This window comes from Chrysemys picta, chromosome 1 (assembly GCF_011386835.1).
Source record: "Chrysemys picta bellii isolate R12L10 chromosome 1, ASM1138683v2, whole genome shotgun sequence".
In the NCBI taxonomy this organism is placed as follows: Eukaryota; Metazoa; Chordata; order Testudines; family Emydidae; genus Chrysemys; species Chrysemys picta.
The window spans coordinates 357,238,336-357,258,689 of NC_088791.1; the positions used below are offsets into that span (position 1 = coordinate 357,238,336).

Here is a 20,354-nt window from a genome sequence, read left to right on the forward strand (position 1 = left end):
CTTATTGGAACCCTGTTGTAGTTTTGGCCTTCACATAGTCCCCCAGCAAAGAGTTGTCTCTGAAGAAATTATTTCTTTCATTTATTTTAAATCTGCGGACTATTAATTTCACTGGGTGGCCCCTAATTTTTGTTATTTACTCCTTCACATAACACATTTCCTTATTAAATTTTTCCACACAAGTCATGATTTAGAGCCCTATTTCATATCCCCGGAGTGACAAAGTTTCTCCCCTGCCTTGGTGTATCCTGCACTTTCTGGAGGATTTTCTCGCCTCAGGGGTTCACAGCAGCCCTCAGTTTGGCACTTTTGCTAGAGTCTGAAACCTGCCATTCACTCAGCTAACCTCATCATTGGCCAGCATGGGGGGAAAGGGAGAACAATCTTCGCAGTCTCTGTTGTCCTACCTAGTTGGTCGAGGACAGGTCAGATCCCTCTTCAACTTAGATGTTGCCTCTGATGTGACTCACAGTCCAGGTCAACTCCTCCTGTGTCAAATAGGGAGTTGGGGGATGGGGAGAACCCAGGACCGAACTCTACTCTGGGTTCCAGCCCAGGGCCTTGTGGATAGCATCTGTCTGCAACGTCTCCTGAACCAGCTGCATGACAGCTACAACTCCCTGGGCTACTTCCCCATGGCCATCCCCCAGTATCTTCTTTATCCTCACCACAGGACCTTTTTCCTGAAGGCATTCGTACTCCTCAGTCCTCCAGAAGCACGCCTTCTCACTCCCAGCTCCTTGCGCGCCCCTCACTAACTGAAGGGAGGTCCTTTTTTAAACCAGGTGCCCTGATTAGCCTGCCTGCCTTAATTGGTTCTAGCAGTTCCTCATTGATCTAGAGCAGTTCCTGCTCAGATCAGGCAGGAAACAGAAAACTATTCATGCAGTGACCAGTATATTTGCCTTCTACCAGACTCCTGTACCCACCTTGTCTGGGTCTGTCACACTGGTTAATCATCTCTTTCCCAAGCTGAGAAGTCCCAGTCTTTTTAATATCTCCTCATACTGAAGGTCTTCTATACCTTTTATAATTTCTCTTGCCCTTCTCCATCCTTTTTCCAAATCCAACATATAGTTTTTGACACGGGATGACCAAATCTTCATGGTGTATTCATGATAAATTAGACCCTATCATTTTGTAGGTATAATTGGGATTATATTTCACCATGGGCATTACTTTGCTTTTATGAACACTGAATTTCATTGGCCATTGTGTTGCCCAGTCACTAAGTTGTGTGAGATCTGTTTGCATCTCTTTGCAGTCTGCTTTGGACTTAATTGTCTTGAGTTTTGTGTCATCTGCAAATTTTACCACCTCACTGTTTACCGTTTTTCCAAATTTGTTATGAATATGTTGAACTGCACAGGTCCCAGTACAGACTCTCCCCTCTTTACCTCTTTCCATTCACAGACTGGAAATGGCCAAGTTTGCATAGCAACAACTCAGGAAAGGTTCCTATATGGTTCCTTGGAGTGTCGGGTCACAGATACAAACTTCTGTTTTATTCCAAAACAGTTTACTTCAATCTTCCTTCCTTTGAAAACACTATCCCACCTCCATGCTGAGAGGTGGAAAGTAATGTGAAACCTGTCTCTACACCCTCTTCTATGTGATACAGTTTTTATGCAATCACCCCATCAAAGAGGGAACCTGTAGCCGATAAGGATAGTTTGCTAGCTTGCTATATTGTATAATGTGTTTCCTTCATTGGCTTGAGTCATATTATTTTGCTGTCATTTCCTAGTGTTATTGAGTCATCTTATTTTCTTGAATTTTGTTTGTTTTCATTACAGCCAACTATTAACTATTATGAATAACATACACTGCAATTCAACAATCTACAGGCCAGTAACCTATAGGATTGGCTAGGTTAAGTGTTTGTAATCTTTGGCATAGATAACTGGCCTACCGGTTACCCCTCCTGACTTGTGGGGAACTGGATGGGGGAACGGAAAAAAAGAAATGAATATGTTTGTCATTGGTCTGTAAGAGAGTGGTAACTGCAGGGTGCACCATAGAACATAAAAGTCGTAAGTAAGGCCAAGGATAATGATTTCAGGAATGAGATAATTGATACTGATATGTATGAACGTATGTCATAACATGTTAACCTATAGAGTAAGTGCACCCAAAGATTTATTTGGGTGAGGAAATAAGATTTGGGCATGGTAGGTTGGGCCTGGATTAAGGTATCAGGATCTCATAAAAGGACAAACAGCGTGATCGAAGATAGGAAAAGCATACACCTCGAATGGCTATCAGCTCAGCATCATAATACAGCCTGGCTACTTAAAACTTGAGCCTAATCCCTACCAATTTGGGGAGCCATCTAGAAACTTCCACCTCCAGAACTGCCCTGATTGGGCTCCCTCTTGGACTAATTTATTAGCTTTTCCATTTTCAATAGTATAGGGTTCTTACCTTGAGTAGGCTGTGACAATGCGGTTCTGGCGGAACCCAACTGAGAGTGCCAACTCAGGACAAATTGCTCAAATAGGGCAGTTACAGCCCAAGGCTGGGGTTTTTCCACCTGTAAGGCAAACCAAACCAGCCAGACTAAGACTTCGGTCTCACCCCACTGGCTAACCGCAAGTCTCACAAGCAATCTCCTTAGACACTCCAGTTTCCCAGTATTACCACCAGTGCCACACGTTATGGGGACAAATGGTTATAAAAACCAATACCCCAGTAAAAGAAAAAGGTTCTCCTGATCCCAAAGGACCAAGCCCCAGACCCAGGTCAATGTACAAGTCAGACCTTACCCACAAATCACGCTACTGCCAATCCTTTAGAATCTAAAATCTAAAGGTTTATTCATAAAAGGAAAAAGATAGAGATGAGAGTTAGAATTGGTTAAATGGAATCAATTACATACAGTAATGGCAAAGTTCTTGGTTCAGGCTTGCAGCAGCGATGGAATAAACTGCAGGTTCAAATCAAGTCTCTGGAATACATCCCCAGCTGGGATGGGTCATTCAGTCCTTTGTTCAGAGCTTCAGTTTGTAGCAAAGTCCCTCCAGAGGTAAGAAGCAGGATTGAAGACAAGATGGAGATCAGGCATCAGCCTTATATAGTCTTTTCCAGGTGTAAGATCACCTCTTTGTTCTTACTGTGGAAAATTACAGCAAAATGGAGTCTGGAGTCACATGGGCCAGTCCCTGCATACTTTGCTGAGGTACAAGGCGTATCTGCCTTCTCTCAATGGGTCCATTGTATAGCTGATGGTCCTTAATGGGCCATCAAGCAGGCTAGGCAGAGCTAATCTCAGCTTGTCTGGGATGTCACCCAGAAGCATAGCATAAGTTTGCCATACAGACAGTATAGAGCCAATATTCATAACTTCGACTACAAAACTGATACATACATATAGACAGCATAATCATAACCAGTAAACCATAACCTTGTCCTAGACACCCCATTTGACCCCCTTTATACAAGATTTGGGTGCCACTACAGGACCTTGGTTGCAACAATGATCTATATGGTCCCAGTTTATGTCAATAACGTCACATAGGCATTGACCTTTTTCACTGTAACTGGCCACGCTGGGGCAGTGATTTTTAAGGCCAGGTCACGGATGTACCTCAGCAGCAATACATATTTGATCAGTGACCCATCAGAGGATGTAAACCCATTGGTTTCCTAACAGGGTACGAACTCTGAGAGAATTGCACATCCATGCTGATTCTGAAAAGAGACCGATGTTTTGGTACAAGGTCGTGATGGAGGCCTGGACACAGTTCTCCCAGATTCCGAAGCCTGTGCATGGTTTCCCCTGATCATGATAACTAGAACCATCTACAAAGAAGTGATATCCTTTGAAGGAAACTTTCTCCCGGATTAAAGGTAGGAAAAACTTCCTCTCTATCACCACCCCTTGGACTCTGATTGTCTACGTCTAAACAAACATGGGGCTCTTATTGATACAATAGGGCAGTTGGTAGCCGAGATGGTGTCCTAATAGGTTTCAATGCAATGTCCTTCCCTTGTAGCAACAAAGCCCAATGGACCAGACAGGCACTGGAAACCAGTCCATCTTTAACCCAATTGGATATTAAGAACTGCCGGGATGTGTGCGATGAATGCAACATGATTGGGTTGAGGACAATTAGAAAAGCAAAATGTTGTACAGCCAAAGTACTGGCCAATAAGTACTGCTTGTGATGTTATTGAAATGAACTGTGACTGTATAGATCATTGTTGTAACCAAGGTCCTATAGTTCTACCAAATCTTGTACAAAGGAGGTCAAGTGAGGTATCTATGTAAAGGTTGTAATTTACTGGTTCTGATTATGCTGTTTGTATGTATGTATAATGTTTGTATTTGAAGTTATGAATGTTGGCTATGTACTTGTATCTCAATGTGTTTGATTCTGAGTAGCATCCGTGAAGCATTTGGTCAGCTTCTTGAGGAAGGACTATTCTGACTAAGTGCCCAACCAAGAAACACTTAACTGACAGTGGGCCTTGGGAGACTCCAATCCACATCTGAGGAGGCTTCCTGGGAAAGTTCAAGGTAGCATGTGAGCAATGGCTGCTCTACCTGAAAACTGAGTCATGCCTGGACATGTGACTTGCCCATGTGACTCCAAACTCCATACTGCCGCTGTGATTTTCAAGAGTAAGAACAAAGGGGTCCTTCTACATGGCAGAGGATATAAAAGGCCCTAGAAACCCATCCATTTTATATTCAATCCTGTTTCTAACCTCTGGAGGGACCTTGCTACAAACTGAAGCTCTGAACAAAGGACTGAACAACCCATCCAAGCTGAGATGTTTCTACTTCAGAGATTTGATTGGTTTAATCCAGCAGTAATCCCATCAAGCCTGAAACAAGCCTGAACTAAGAACTTTGCAATTGTTGTACATATTTGTTTCTATTTAACCAATTTTAACTCTCATCTATATTTCTTTCTTTTTAGGAATAAACATTTACATTTTAGATTCTAAAGGATTGGCAACAGCGTGATTTGTGGGTAAGATCTGATTTGTATACTGATCTGGGTCTGGGGCTTGGTCCTTTGGGATCAGGAGAACCTTTAATTGAGGACACTGGTTTTCATAACCATTTGTTCCTGTGAGGTGTGCTACTGGTGGTGATACAAGGGAACAGGAGAACCTGAGGGAATTGCTTGTTTGACTTGTCGTTAGCCAGTGGGGTGTAATCAAAGTCCTCCCTGTTTGGCTGATTTCCTTTGCCTTAGTAGTGAAGGATCCCGAGCCTTGGGCTCTGACTGCCCTGCTCTGAGCAATTTGTCATGAATTGATTCTCTCAGTCGTGTCCCCCAAGAGCACGCTTTGTTAAACTTCTCACAGTTGTCTTATGTGTACAGTACTGTAAATTCCCTCCTGGCCAGTGACTCCAAAATCCTTTTACCTGTAAAGGGTTAAGAAGCTCAGGTAACCTGGCTGACACCTGACCCAAAGGACCAATAAGGGGACAAGTTACTTTCAAATCTTGGTGGGGGGAAGGCTTTTGTTTGTGCTCTTTGTTTGGGGGTTGTTCGCTCTTGGGACTGAGAGGGACCAGACATCAATCCAGGCTCTCCAAATCTTTCTGAACAAGTCTCTCATATTTCCAACTTGTAAGTAAACAGCCAGGCAAGGCATGTTAGTTTTTATCTTTGTTTTCTCAACTTGTGAATGTACCTTTTTGCTAGAGTGTTTATCTCTGTTTGCTGTAACTTTGAACCTAAATCTAGAGGGAGGTCCTCTGGGCTCTTTAAGTTTGATTACCCTGTAAAGTTAGTTTCCATCCTGATTTTACAGAGATGATTTTTACCTTTTTCTTTAATTAAAAGCCTTCTTTTTAAGAACCTGATTGATTTTTCCTTGTTTTTAGATCCAAGGGGGTTGGATCTTGATCCACCAGGAGTTGGTGGGAGGTAGGAGGGGGATGGTTAATTTCTCCTTGTTTTAAGATCCAAGGGTGTTGGATCTGTATTCACCAGGGAATTGGTGAAGAGTCTCTCAAGGCTACCCAGGGAAGGGAATTAGCACTTTGGGATTGTGGCAGTGAACCAGATCTAAGCTGGTAGTTAAGCTTAGAAGTTTTCACGCAGGCTCCGACATCTGTACCCTAAAGTTCAAAGTGGGAAGCAGCCTTTACAGAGGCATAGGTCATCGGTCTGATTTTCCCATACCTTTCTTGGGAGGCAGCAACTGCTGATGCACTGACACTCACCACCACCTCCAGGTGATAGAATATCTCAGGATTTGGATTGATCAACACCGGAGCCTTAACAATGGCTTATTTCAGCTGGGACATTGCTTCCGTGTATTGCTCAGTCCATTCCCATTGAACACTTATTTTTAGCAGTTGATACAAAAGCCCTGAAATGGAAGCAAAATTGGGAATGAAATCCCTGTGGAATCAGGTAAAACCCAAAAAGGATCTTTGTGAAGCTGGGTCCTCTGGTAATGGCAACTTTTGGAGTGCCTCCACCTTTTTCTTCCGTGGGTTTTGACCCAATTTTATCAACGTAAGACCTAAGAAAGAGAAAGAGGTGCACATTAGCCGCACCTTGACAGGATTTCACCTTAGGCCTCCTTCTTTAAATATTTTCAGGAGTTCATCCAGCTTCTCAAAATGCTCATTCCTGGTGCAAGTTGTTAGACAAAGGTCATCTACATACTGGAACAAAACAGATGGTTTAGAAAATCATGCCAGTACCCTCCACATCTGGGCATGGAACAATGCAGGACTGTTTTTGTAGGCCCTAGGCAATCAAATCCAGGAGTCAAGACTGAGGGGAAAAACAACTGAGGAGAGTTGGCAGTTTTTCAAAGGGACACTATTAAGGGCCCAAAAGCAAGCTATTCCACTGGTTAGGAAAGATAGAAAATGTGGCAAAAGACCACCTTGGCTTAACCACGAGATCTTGCATGATCTAAAAAATAAAAAGGAGTCATATAAAAAAATGGAAACTAGGACAGATTACAAAGGATGAATATAGGCAAACAACACAGGAATGCAGGTGCAAGATAAGAAAGGCAAAGGCACAAAATGAGCTTAAACTAGCTACGGGAATAAAGGGAAACAAGAAGACTTTTTATCAATACATTAGAAGCAAGAGGAAGACCAAAGACAGGGTAGGCCCACTGCTCAGTGAAGAGGGAGAAACAGTAACAGGAAACTTGGAAATGGCAGAGATGGTTAATGACTTCTTTGTTTCGGTCTTCACTGAGAAGTCTGAAGGAATGTCTAACATAGTGAATGCTAATGGGAAGGGGGTAGGTTTAGCAGATAAAATAAAAAAAGAACAAGTTAAAAATCACTTAGAAAAGTTAGATGCCTGCAAGTCACCAGGGCCTGATGAAATGCATCCTAGAATACTCAAGGAGCTAATAGAGGAGGTATCTGAGCCTCTAGCTATTATCTTTGGAAAATCATGGGAGATGGGAGAGATTCCAGAAGACTGGAAAAGGGCAAATATAGTGCCCATCTATAAAAAGGAAAATAAAAACAACCCAGGAAACTAAAGACCAGTTAGTTTAACTTCTGTGCCAGGGAAGATAATGGAGCAAGTAATTAAGGAAATCATCTGCAAACACTTGGACAGTGGTAAGGTGATAGGGAACAGCCAGCATGGATTTGTAAAGAACAAATCATGTCAAACCAATCTGATAGCTTTCTTTGATAGGATAAGGAGTCTTGTGGATAAGGGAGAAGCTGTGGATGTGGTATACCTAGACTTTAGTAAGGCATTTGATACGGTCTCGCATGATATTCTTATCGATACACTAGGCAAATACAAATTAGATGGGGCTACTATAAGGTGGGTGCATAACTGGCTGGATAACCGTACTCAGAGAGTTTTTATTAATGGTTCCCAATCCTGCTGGAAAGGCATAACGTGTGGGGTACCGCAGGGGTCTGTTTTGGGACCGGCTTTGTTCAATATCTTCATTAACAACTTAGATATTGACATAGAAAGTATGCTTATTAAATTTGTGGATGATACCAAACTGGGAGGGATTGCAACTGCTTTGGAGGACAGGGTCATAATTCAAAATGATCTGGACAAATTGGAGAAATGGTCTGAGGTAAACAGGATGAAGTTTAACAAAGACAAATGCAAAGTGCTCCACTGAGGAAGAAAAAATCAATTTCACACATACAGAATGGGAAGAGACTGTCTAGGAAGGAGTATGGCAGAAAGGGATCTAGGGGTTATAGTGGACCACATTCTTCCGCTCTACTCTGCTCTGGTTAGGCCTCAACTGGAGTATTGTGTCCAGTTCTGGGCACCGCATTTCAAGAAAGATGTGGAGAATTTGGAGAGGGTCCAGAGAAGAGCAACAAGAATGATTAAAGGTCTTGAGAACATGACCTATGAAGGAACGCTGACAGAATTGGGTTTGTTTAGTTTGGAAAAGAGAAGACTGAGAGAGAACATGATAGCAGTTTTCAGGTATCTAAAAGGGTGTCATAAAGAGGAGGGAGAAAACTTGTTCACCTTAGCCTCTAAGGATAGTACAAGAAGCAATAGACTTAAACTGCTTCAAGGGAGGTCTAGGTTGGACATTAGGAAAAAGTTCCTAACTGTCAGGTTGGTTAAACACTGGAATAAAATGTCTAGGGAGGTTGTGGAATCTCCATCTCTGGAGATATTTAAGAGTAGGTTAGATAAATGTCTATCAGGGATGGTCTAGACAGTATTTGGTCCTGCCATGCAGGCAGGGGACTGGACTCGATGACCTCTCAAGGTCCCTTCCAGTCCTAGAATCTATGAATCTATGAATCTATGAATCTATTGGACCCCTTGGAAACTAAATAGAATCCTGGTAGGATCCAAAAGGTGATATTGATGTCTAGAACTGTGAACTACACAGCCTGTGGGTCAAAAGACTTAATGAGGTCTGTCATCCTGGCCACTGTAGTGGAACAAGTAGTTGTGACCTGATTTAGATGCCTGTAATCAATTGTGAAACTCCAAGAGCCATCTGGCTTTTTAAAGGGCCCAATTCAGGAATTAGCTGTGGAAGGGCATTTATATAGGGCTCCATGTGCCAGTAAGACTTAAGAGTCTTGGCTATATAATGTGTAACCTGTTCTGGGTAGGAGTACTGTTTTTGGGCTAGCACATCTCTTCCTCTTACAACAGGGACTGCCAAACTGGTTTTTTGCAAAAGTTGATAGATCTTTGGATGCCCTGATGACAAAGAAGAGGATTTAGGATCCTTGACATGGATAATAAGAACATAACATAAAAAACTAAAAAACATAACTAAAAAAGAGCCACCATGGCTTAACAACCATGTAAAAGAAGCAGTGAGAGATAAAAAGACTTCCTTTAAAAAGTCAAATCCTAGGGAGGCAAATAGAAAGGTTTGTAAACTGTCCTTTAAATCGGATTCTGTATCCAATGACTGGAAGTTAGCTAATGTAATGCCAATATTTAAAAATGGTTCTAGAGGTGATCCCGGCAATTACAGACCGGTAAGTCTAATGTCGGTACCGGGCAAATTAGTCGAAACAATAGTTAAGAGTAAAATTGTCAGACACATAGAAAAACATAAACTGTTGAGCACTAGTCAACATTGTTTCTGTAAAGGGAAATCGGTTCTTACTAATCTATTAGAGTTCTTTGAAGGGGACAACAAACGTGGACAAGGGGGATCCAGTGGACATAGTGTACTTAGATTTCCAGAAAGCCTTTGACAAGGTCCATCACCAAAGGCTCTTACGTAAATTAATCTGTCATGGGATAAAAGGGAAGGTCCTTTCATGGATTGAGAACTGGTTAAAAGACAGGGAACAAAGGGTAGGAATTAATGGTAAATTCTCAGAATGGAGAGGGGTAACTAGTGGTGTTCCACAAGGGTCAGTCCTCAGACCAATCCTATTCAACTTATTCATAAATTATCTGGGGAAAGGGGTAAATAGTGAGGTGGCAAAGTTTGCAGATGATATTAAACTACTCAAGATAATTAAGGCCAAAGCGGACAGTGACGAACTTCGAAAAGATCTCACAAAACTAAGTGAGTGGGCAACAAAATGGCAAATGAAATTTAATATGGATAAACGTAAAGTAATGCACATTGGGAAAAATAACCCCAACTATACATACAATATGATTGGGGCTAATTTAGCTACAACGAGTCAGGAAAAAGATCTTGGAGTCATCGTGGATAGTTCTCTGAAGATGTCCACGCAGTGTGCAGAGTTGGTCAAAAAAGCAAACAGCATGTTAGGAATTATTAAAAGGGGTATAGAGAATAAGACTGAGAATATCTTATTGCCCTTTTATAAATCGATGGTATGCCCACATCTCGAATACTGCATACAGATGTGATCTCCTCATCTCAAAAAAGATATACTGGCACTAGAAAAGGTTCAGAGAAGGGCAACTAAACTGATTAGGGGTTTGGAACGGGTCCCATATGAGGAGAGATTAAAGAGGCTAGGACTCTTCAGCTTGGAAAAGAGGAGACTAAGGGGGGATATGCTAGAGGTATATAAAATCATGAGTGATGTGGAGAAAGTGGATAAGGAAAAGTTATTTACTTATTCTCATAATACAAGAACTAGGGGTCACCAAATGAAATTATTTGGCAGCAGGTTTAAAACAAATACAAGGAAGTTCTTCTTCACGCAGCGGCCGTTCTTATGTTCTTATGTTATACACCCACAGTCATTTTTATGTTCAGCAAAGGCATCAGCATGTTTGCGAATTCTGACTTGTAACTTTGGACATGGTGTATATTCTGCTAGCAATTTGTCCAGGTTGAATTCATCTGGTTCTTGTTCCTACACTGGGGAGACCATACCGCATTCAGGCGTGATCATCAGTGGGGAATCCATTTCCTGCTCATTAGTAAAACAGAACAACTGACTAGCCAAATTAATAACACAGCCCTGCCTGCACAGGAAATCAGATCCCAACAACTCATTTGTTGGGTCTGACAATTTGAGTAATGCGAAAGTATGGGTCTTTTGCGGGTGACTGTTTTGTTCTTCGATGGCCTTGGAAAGCATGGCCTTAATCTGGTTGTTTGCAAAAGTTGATAGATCTTTGGATGCCCTGATGATAAAGAAGAGGATTTAGGATCCTTGACATGGATATTACTGATTGCTGTCCCCGTATCTATAACAGAATTCCTGGGGTGGCCCCCTACCACTGCAGATATTGTAGGTCTGCCGCTTGCATCTCTATCTAAAGGGGTTATGATGCTTCTCGGGGCCTGTTGGCATCATGCAGGGTAATCTGTAAGGTATATGGAGGATAATCCTCGGGTTCGGTCCTCATCTTGGTGAGGCAGGGGTGACCTGAACTCCAGTGGATGAAGGGGGTTCTGGGCAGTACCTGCAAAGAAAGGAACATGATCTTGAGCCTACCCTTGCCCAGGTCCCAAAAGCATACACTTGTTGATTATTGTGTGAGTAAAAATTATTGGGCCAGTATTGGGGCTGAGGGGACATAGGAGTGTTCCAGTTGAGGCGTCCCTGTAGGGCCTTCAATCCTCACGGAGGGATTAGTCTGTGGCTCCTGAAGGGGGGCCACTGGGGATCCATGCCGACCTGTTTTAAGGCTTCCCTGGGAATGGAAGTCTCAGCATGTACATGCATATTAACCCACCTGTGTCATCTTTCATGTGACTGCGCCAGGCTGCACTTAACCACAGATGAAATTGGTGCGGAGACCGATTTGTCTTTTGCTCCAGATCATACAGGATAGCCAGGGCAGCTTGCCCCAGATACGAATTACACTCGAGTGATTCCACTGTCTCTGGAAAAGACTTTCTGCCCATCCTAAATTCCAGGGGAAAGCTGCTCCATGACTCTCGATTCACTGTGAGCTGTCAGATTTTAACCCACTTATCGTCTGGCAAACCAAATATATTGACTGTTTCCTGAATATGCGGTGCATCCACTGCAGCAGAAGAATCCTCCATTATTTCTACTTGTTTGGCCACCAAGTCCAGGATTCTAATTTTGGTGACCACTGCTATGGGGCAATTGGAATTTAAATCTGGGGAGTCTGGGCTGCTTCAATTCAAATCAGTGTCAGAAGATCCTCCTTTAAATTGGGGCCTAGGGTCCTTCTCTTACCCACCTTAGCACTTCTTTCATCAAAACTATCAGACGTCTCCCCTGGCTGGAACCAAGGATGTAAGTGGTTAGTGTTGTGTTCGGCAAAGTTCCCATGCCTTTGGTTAAAGGCACTCTCATACTGGAATGATACATCACTCAGACCATGAACAGGTGTGAGTGGGAGTTCCACTGGCAAGAGGGGTGACACTAACGCCTACCCAGGGGCCTCAGGAGCTCTCTGAAATTCAAGGGACCTGGATGGTGCTAACAATAGACCTGGTTGCCATCATTGCAGGAGACTATTCCCCTTGGGGAATTTTGAGAAGGCTGCACCCCTGCACTGGATGGTGCTTCCACAGTAGGTGGGGGTGCAGGAGTAGCATCCTCAGCTGTTCTCTCTCTCTCTCTCTCTCCTGAATCCTTGTGAGATTGAATCATAAGCATTAGAGGCCTGAACTACTTCCGACCCAGCAAGCTCCATTCCCTGGGCAATGTGAACCTCCAAAGACTCTCCTGTTGCGTTCTGAGGGGAGGCTGATGGAAAAGAGAGGGGTCTCCCTTACTCCAAATCTCCCTTGCACTCCTCCTCTGCGTCATTAGAGTCCTCCTCTAAGATGGCAGCATCAGGCTGTGACCTAATATTTCCTATGCTTTATGAAAATATGCTTGATATGAATATGACATAACTGGAACAGACTTTAGGCAAGATGCTTCATGTGCGATATCATTGGAAAGGTTATGGTTTGAGGAATGTGTTTATCCTATCTGTATGAATAGACCATTTGTGTCTCTGAGGTTAGGAATTATGGCCTGTGTATCTGTATTTCATATTTGCTGCTTTGGGTCATTACCAATGCTAACACTTCAGGTACAAGAATGGAAAAGCCAGACAGTGCAAATTGTACGCCAGCTAGCACAATAGACCATGAAAAAGCTTTTTTCCATAATACTATTTACTCATAGAATCATAGAACTGAAAGGGACCTCAAGAGGTCATCTAGTCCAGTCCCCTGCAAGCATGGCAGGCCCAGCACCATCTATAACATCCCTGACAGATGTTTGTCTAACCTGCTCTTAAAAATCTTCAATGATGCAGATTCCACAACCTCCCTAGGCAATTTATTCCAGTGCCTAACCACCCTGACAGTTAGGAAGTTTTTCCTAATGTCCAACCTAAACCACCCTTGCCGCAATTTAAGTCCATTGCTTCTTCTCCTATCATCGGAGGTTAAGGAGAACAATTTGTCCATATCTTTCCTGAAATGTGGCTCCCAGAACTGGACACAATACTCCATTTGATGACTAATCAACGTGGTGTAGAGCAGAAGAATATAGGGCCCCCATTGTTCTTGGGTAGCTGTGGAGGGAGGGCAATGGCTCTCTCCCCATGACAGGCTCCCGGCTGACCTCTCTCCACAGGAATATTCTGTTGGTGTTGGTTTTACTGAATCTGTTCCCCCAAAGCAACCCCATTGACTGTGATGCATTGGCAGGTCTCTGAGTGGGAGCGGAAGTGAAGTCTCAGAGTTCACATCTCACAGGAGCGGGGAGCTCACAACCTCCAGCTAGTTCTGAAAACCTCAAATTCATCTTCAGAGGATGGAGAAGGCTCAAGCTCCCTCTTCCAGCCTTTCCTCTGCATCCTACCCAACGAACAGTCCCTACCAGAAAGAGAATCCCTCTTGGCATGATGGAGAGACCATGGTTACAACAGGGAAGTCAGGACTCCTGAGTTCTCTCTGTCATCCTGACACACCCCAATGGCCCCCTCCCTCAAGTGGTCCCCTGGGGAAGGTAGATCAGCACTGTATATTGCTAATGCTGTTGCAAGCATCGCAAGGCATTTTGGGGAAGGGTCAAAGGTGTGAGTGAGTATGGAATGGAAGATTCATTTGCAGGTCACGAAAGTCCAGAGGGGGAAGAAGAAAGAGAGCAGAGAAAGAGTCAACTCCATGTTAGGCCTAAAGATAAGATCCTGACTCCAGCCCACTCAAGGCCACAACGCACATCTAACTCTCGGCTGCCTGCCAAGAAAGAGGGGGGCCCAGAATTCACCGACCAGCCATGAGAAAGGCAGATTCAGTTGAGCAGAGCTGGGAAGATAGCAGCGAAAACAGTGAGAGTGAATGAGACGCAGAGCTGCAGAGATAGCAGTGAGAACAGTGAGAGTGAAAGAGGCGGCGACAGTGAAGGCCAACAGGTGGGAAAACAAAGTCTCCAGAGCTGGTGTGTTTTGGGCAGCCAAGAAGGTCCTAGTGAGCCGATTAGGACTGGTACAAAGAACACCAGGCACAGAGGGCCCTGGACAACAACACCCCCAAAGGAACCCAGGACTTAAAACCCTCCCGACAGCCCAAGAAAGGCGGAGCTCAACAGCGGACCTCAGATGGACTGGGCCCAGGACAGAACTCCCGTCCACCCTTCCCCCTCTTCTTCTTATCTTACACCTAGGCTTGGCCAGCCTCAGGTAGAGCGTGTGTGAGTATGAAAGTGGGTTAGGGCTTGGGGCACTAACGATTTCTTCCTTCCTCTGAGTGATGTGGGGAGCACCCAGCACTCTCCACTGTTATTTTATTATTTTATTAATAAAGCTTTAAAATTTAGACACTTGGTGTGTTTCATCACCAAACGATCCTGTGGCCTCAGACAGATCACCTGACGCCTCAGGCCGATTGGTAAAAGAGATCTGTCACAATGCTGCCACTCAACCTCTGTGTGACCTTGGATATTATCTTCCCAGCCATCCTGGGCATTTACATGGTATCGGACCCTGTTGAGATCTAGGCATTATGCCTAGTTTTCTAACTAATCAACTATAATTTTTAAATATACACAAATACACAGAACAGCCAATTGCTCTCTGATTCAGCGGAAAGCCCAAGAGTTTTTATCTCCCTTTGGGAAGGTCCCTTAATTACTGTTTACTCCTAAAGCTGGATAAAGAGCACAGAAGCACAGACAGGCTGGTCTCCAACCTGTTTACATCCAGATGCTCACCTCCCCCCTAGAGGCTGAACAAACCCCACTGGGACTACACAGAGTCATATTATAAACAGTGCACATCTCTGTGTCAGCTCTGGGTGTGTGATGCTGTTGCAGATGCTGGGGTGAGAGGTGTGGGACACGGCTGTCTGAGGGGGATTCCCAGGGAAGACACTTCCATCTCAGGATTCACAGGTATCCATCTCTTGCTGCTTGAAAGACCCAGTACAACATGGGCATGATGGAATAGAGAATAGATCTGTTGTTCTTTCCATTCTGCACAACCACTAAACCTCACAGGGCCCCTTGCCATAGGGGATGAGTTTGCTCCAGTATCATGAGCCAAAATCTCACGCTTTGCTGTGCACTCCTGCCCACCCTGGCTGATGGGCTCCAGCCCTGAGGTTGCTGCATTTTAGTGGCACAGGGGACCTTCGCGATGAAAGGTGTTAGCAGACGTACAATACAAATCCAAATTCTGAGGCTGTGGCCTGTACTTTACTCAGGTCGCATGGAAGAAAAATTCCCCTTTGAGAAAGATCTGATTAAAGACCTCAGGAGCCAGCTGCATGTTAATGTACAGTGTCTGTCACCGCCTCCTCTTGCATTTCAGGGCTCTGGCTCTTCATGGGGAGAGGGGAGGTTGTTACCCTGATTTTTATTGATCCATTTATGAATCCAATTCTGCTAAGCTCTTTGCTCCAATAATGTTGGTGTCAAATATGATTTATACATTCAGTCTTTCAATGGAACTGAATGTTCCCTTATTCGTGTGTTATGAGATGGAGTAAACATCAATGCCTGATCTACTTTCTTTATTAATAATTTCATAGGGTTCAATCTCAGATCTTAGATCATCCATTTTGACATCCTGTATAACACAGGCCATTACATTTCACCTGGTTACCCCAGTATTGACCCTTATGACTTGTGTTAGACTGAGACCGGGTGTAGACTAGGATTTTACATCATTGAATCATAGAGCCACAGGGTGAGTAGGGGCCGCAAGTGTCATCTAGTTTAGCCTGCTGCTGGATGGAGGACTTGTTGCATCTAAACCATCCAGGACAGATGGCTCCAGCCTTCTTTGGAAAACTGTGAGCGAAGGAGCTTCCACAACCTCCCGAAACACCTGTTCCATTGACCTCCTGTTTGGACAGGTATGATGTTTTTCATTAAATTACATCTAAATCTGCTGTGCTACAGTTCGAATTCTTTTCCCGCCTTCTGTGGTAAGACAGAACAACTTTTCTCCACCTTTTCTTTGGCAACCTTACCAGTATCTGAAGATCGCTGTCATGTCCCCTCTTAATCGTCTCTTTTCCAAACGAAACACACCCACTTCCTCCAGCCTTTACACATATGGCTCATATTCCATCCCTTGGATCAGCTTTGTCTTTCCTCTCTGGATCCTTTCCAGTTTCTCTCCATCCTTCCTCTACATTGGTCACCAAAACTGGACCCAGTGCTCCAGCTGAGGCCTCACCAGTGCTGAGTATCACAGAGTCATAGAATTATAGGGATTAGGCTCATGAGGTTATCTAGTCCAACCCCCTGTTAAAAGTAGGACCTACCCTGAGAGAGGCAGAAATCTGGGTCTGCAGACATTGGGAATTGGAGAATCCTCCTCTTCCCTTTGCAGTTAGTTCCAATGTTCAATCACCCTCAGAGCTAACAATTTGGCCCTTATTTCCAGCTGAAATTTGCCTGGCTTGGGCTTTCCTCTGTCTTTCTCTGCTATATTACAGAGTCCATTATTACCCACAGATTTCTCCCCAGGAAAGTCTCCATTTGATCCTCCTTTGGATAAGGTAAATAGATGAAGCTCTTTAAGTCTCACACTCTCTAGAATTTTCTGCAGCCTTCAATCCTTCTTGTAGCGCTTTTCTGCACCCTCCTAATTTTTCAATATCCTTTTTGAAATGTGGATCCCTCAACTGGACACAGTCAGTTTCACCAATGCCATGTGCAGAGGTAAAGTCCTCTCCCTGCTCCAACTCTGCACTCCCCCATTTATACATCCAATGATCACATCAGCCCTTTTGGCCACAGCATCATAGAGGTAGCTCACGATGAGTTGATTGTCCACAATGATCCCTAAATCCTTTTCAGGGTCCCTGCGTTCCATAATACAGTGATCTAGTCTATTGGTCAGGCCTGCATATTTTCGTAATGCAGAACAAAACTATTTCTTGATATCTACCAATGTCTTTAATGTCCCTTATGAACTTTCGTAATTTGTACTGATTTCAATCTATTTTTTCCTGTTTCCCATTTGTTATATATTGCTTCCTCCTACCCCATCCCACTAGTTACTGACTTGGTTTTTTTCACTGAACCAGGTTTTTTGCCAAAGCTCTCCACTTTCTTGACTGTGGAATTGTGTGTCTATCTAATAAACTCTTCTTAATGAATTCCCAATTGTCACTCCCATTTTTCTATCGAATTTTTTTTTACTCCCAATCAGTTTTGCTCATAATTTGCCTCAGCTCTGAGGAATTAGCTCCTCTGAAGCACCAAGTATCTATAGAGATTATTCTGTGGGGAATGTTCTCTGGCACTAATTACATTCCAATGGAGAAACAATCTTTAATCTTGCTCTCCTCTATCATCTTGCCCCTTCTTTGTCTTTTTTTCTAAGTAAAACAGTTCCAGACTTTTCAATCTGTCTGCATCTGGCAGCCTCCCCCATTCTCAGAGCCTGTCTGGAAAACCCCCTTTCTATCTGCTACATGCTTTATAGAGACTGGGTGACCAAAACTGTGCGCGTGAGCAGAGCAGGTTATTGTCTTTGCCATTCCTTAGGCATCTGAACATTGTCTTTGTTTTGGCCATTTCTGCAACTGAGCAGTTGTTTGTCAATGACACGGAGGTATTTTCCCTGTGGTGTGTTCTAATTGGGATGTTTTCCCTGGTATACGTTTTGGACAGGGCCGGCTCCAGGGTTTTGGCCGCCCCAAGCAGCCAAACAAACAAACAAACAAACAAAAAAGCCACAATCGCGATCTGCGGCGGCAATTTGGCGGGAGGTCCTTCGCTGCGAGCAGGAGTGAGGGACCGTCCGCGGAATTGCAGCCAAACAGCTGGACGTGCCGCCCCTCTCCGAAGTGGCCGCCCCAAGCAGCTGCTTGGTAAGCTGGTGCCTGGAGCCGGCCCTGGTTTTGGAAAAGGTTTGGTGTTTTTTGCACTCTCACATTTTGAGGAACCAAGTAAATGGTGAATGGCTTACTACAATGACAATGTAGCCTGGCTTTCATTGCACTAAGGAACAATGATGGAAAGCCAGTATCCACATTTGTGTTTTCTGCTGGTGCCTATTAAGGTTTCCCACACCATGACATATAGGAATTATTGATACATGGAGTACCATGAACATGAATTCAGTTGTTCATAATTCATTTTTCAGTGTGCAATGAGCGACCAATCTGTGTCACCCATGAGAACAGCCCCAAGTAGTGCATGTATGTCTCATATACACATTGTCTCTCCATCCAGGAATTACCCTAGTGCTTGGGCATATACAGGAAGCCAGGATTCATGCAGTAGATACCGTTTGGACCTTCTCTCCTACTTCATGTCAGATTTCAACACAACCGACTTCACCAACCCCTCCACCTTCATCCTGCTGGGCATTCCTGGCCTGGAGGTGGCCCATGTCTGGATTGCCATCCCCTTCTGCACCATGTACGCCATAGCCGTCTTGGGGAACTTCACCATCCTATTCATTGTGAAGACGGAGCCAAGCCTCCATGGGCCCATGTACTATTTTCCCTGCATGCTGGCCGGCAGTGACCTGGTCATATCTACATCCATTGTGCCCAAAACATTGAACATCTTCTGGTTCAATTCCAGGGAGATCGATTTCAGTGCCTGCCTCACCCAGATGTACTTTGTTCAGTGCTTCACAGTTATGGCATCTGGGATCCTTGTGGCCATGGCTTTTGATCGCTACATCGCCATTTGTGATCCCTTGAGACATTCCACCATCCTGACAAACCACAGGGTGGCCAAGATTGGCCTGGCACTGTTGTTGCGCAGCAGCATGCTCGTAATGCCCACTCCCATCCTGGCGAGTCAGAGGCCATATTGCAGAACCAATATCATCCCCCACACATACTGTGATGGCATGGCTGTGGTGAAGCTGGCCTGTGCTGACATCCGCGTCAGTAGTTACTACGGCCTCTTTCTGGTGTTCATGGTGACTGGTGTGGATGTGTTTTTTATTTCTGTGTCCTATATCCAGATCCTCAGGGTCATCTTCCGCCTCCCCGCAAAGGACGCCCGGCTCAAGGCTTTTAGGACCTGTGGCTCCCACCTCTTTGTCTTCTTAACCTTTTGCATCCCATCTTTGTTCTCCATCCTCATGCACCGGTTAGGCCAGAATGTCCCCCTGCACTTCCACGTTCTCACTGCTAACATGTACCTCTTGGTGCCCCCCATGCTGAACCCCATCATCTATGGGGTGTGGACCAAACAAATCAGAAACAGGCTGTTCCGGCTCTTCACTTATAAAGGGACCTAAAGTTGTCTCCTGGTGCTCTGGTTCTCAGACTGAGCTCCATGCACAGCTGGCTGGTGCATGGTGCTGCACCTTCTTTCCATAGTCACTGACTGGGCAGTCAAAGAGACATGAAACCCTTTCCTGACCTTACTGTTCAGTGTCAGTGTAACAAACTGGGGAATCGGTCTATGTAGAACTCATTGGGTTTCCACCTTTCCAACTGCTGATTCCCGGACCCCCCAAACCCCACCCCTTACCCCCACCTCTTCTGCCAAGGCTCTGTTCCTGCTCCTCCTCTTTCCTTCATGTCTTGCTCCTCTACTCCCCATCCACTGTAACTCACTGGCTCATTTTCACCTCCCTTCCTACACACCCAGCTGCAAGGGAGCCATTTCAGATTTAGGCTGGGGCCCACCATAACCATGTTTCCAGGGGCTACTTAGGCACTTGAAAACTCTAGTGTTTTGGCAGATAACACAGCAAAATTTGTGGCAGGAGCACTGTATCTAATTCCTATATAAAAGAGAGAAAATTAATTAAAGTTTAGACCCACTCCACTCTAATACTAATATGTTCTGACATCTTGTGGGAAGTCACATAAGGGACACTGGTTAGGTTTAAAATTTATATCCATATAGATATAGTTATAGATCTTACTTAGTTACTTACTCTGCTGAGAGAGAGACCCCATCAGGACTCCTGGGTTCTATCTCAGCTCTGGGAGGTGAGTAGGGTCCAGTGTGTTTCTACAGGGGGCAGATATATCTGGGGTCTGTATAATCACATTAGAATGGCCATACTAGTCTATCAAACAATCTAATCTATCATACA

General features: G+C 44.3%; 1 protein-coding gene across 1 annotated transcript; it reads left to right on the forward strand.

Moving 5' to 3' along the window:
- Positions 1-18,596: 18,596 nt before the first annotated feature.
- LOC135972561 (olfactory receptor 52E4-like) lies at positions 18,597-19,544 on the forward strand. The gene has a single exon (XM_065551000.1). It carries the CDS (start codon positions 18,597-18,599, stop codon positions 19,542-19,544), a length of 948 nt encoding a protein of 315 aa, XP_065407072.1.
- The last annotated feature ends 810 nt before the right edge of the window (positions 19,545-20,354 follow it).

What these genes read in the sequence shown, in the direction of transcription:
- LOC135972561 (XM_065551000.1), top strand. Translation starts at nt 18,597, where the DNA reads ATGTCAGATTTCAACACAACCGACTTCACCAACCCCTCCACCTTCATC.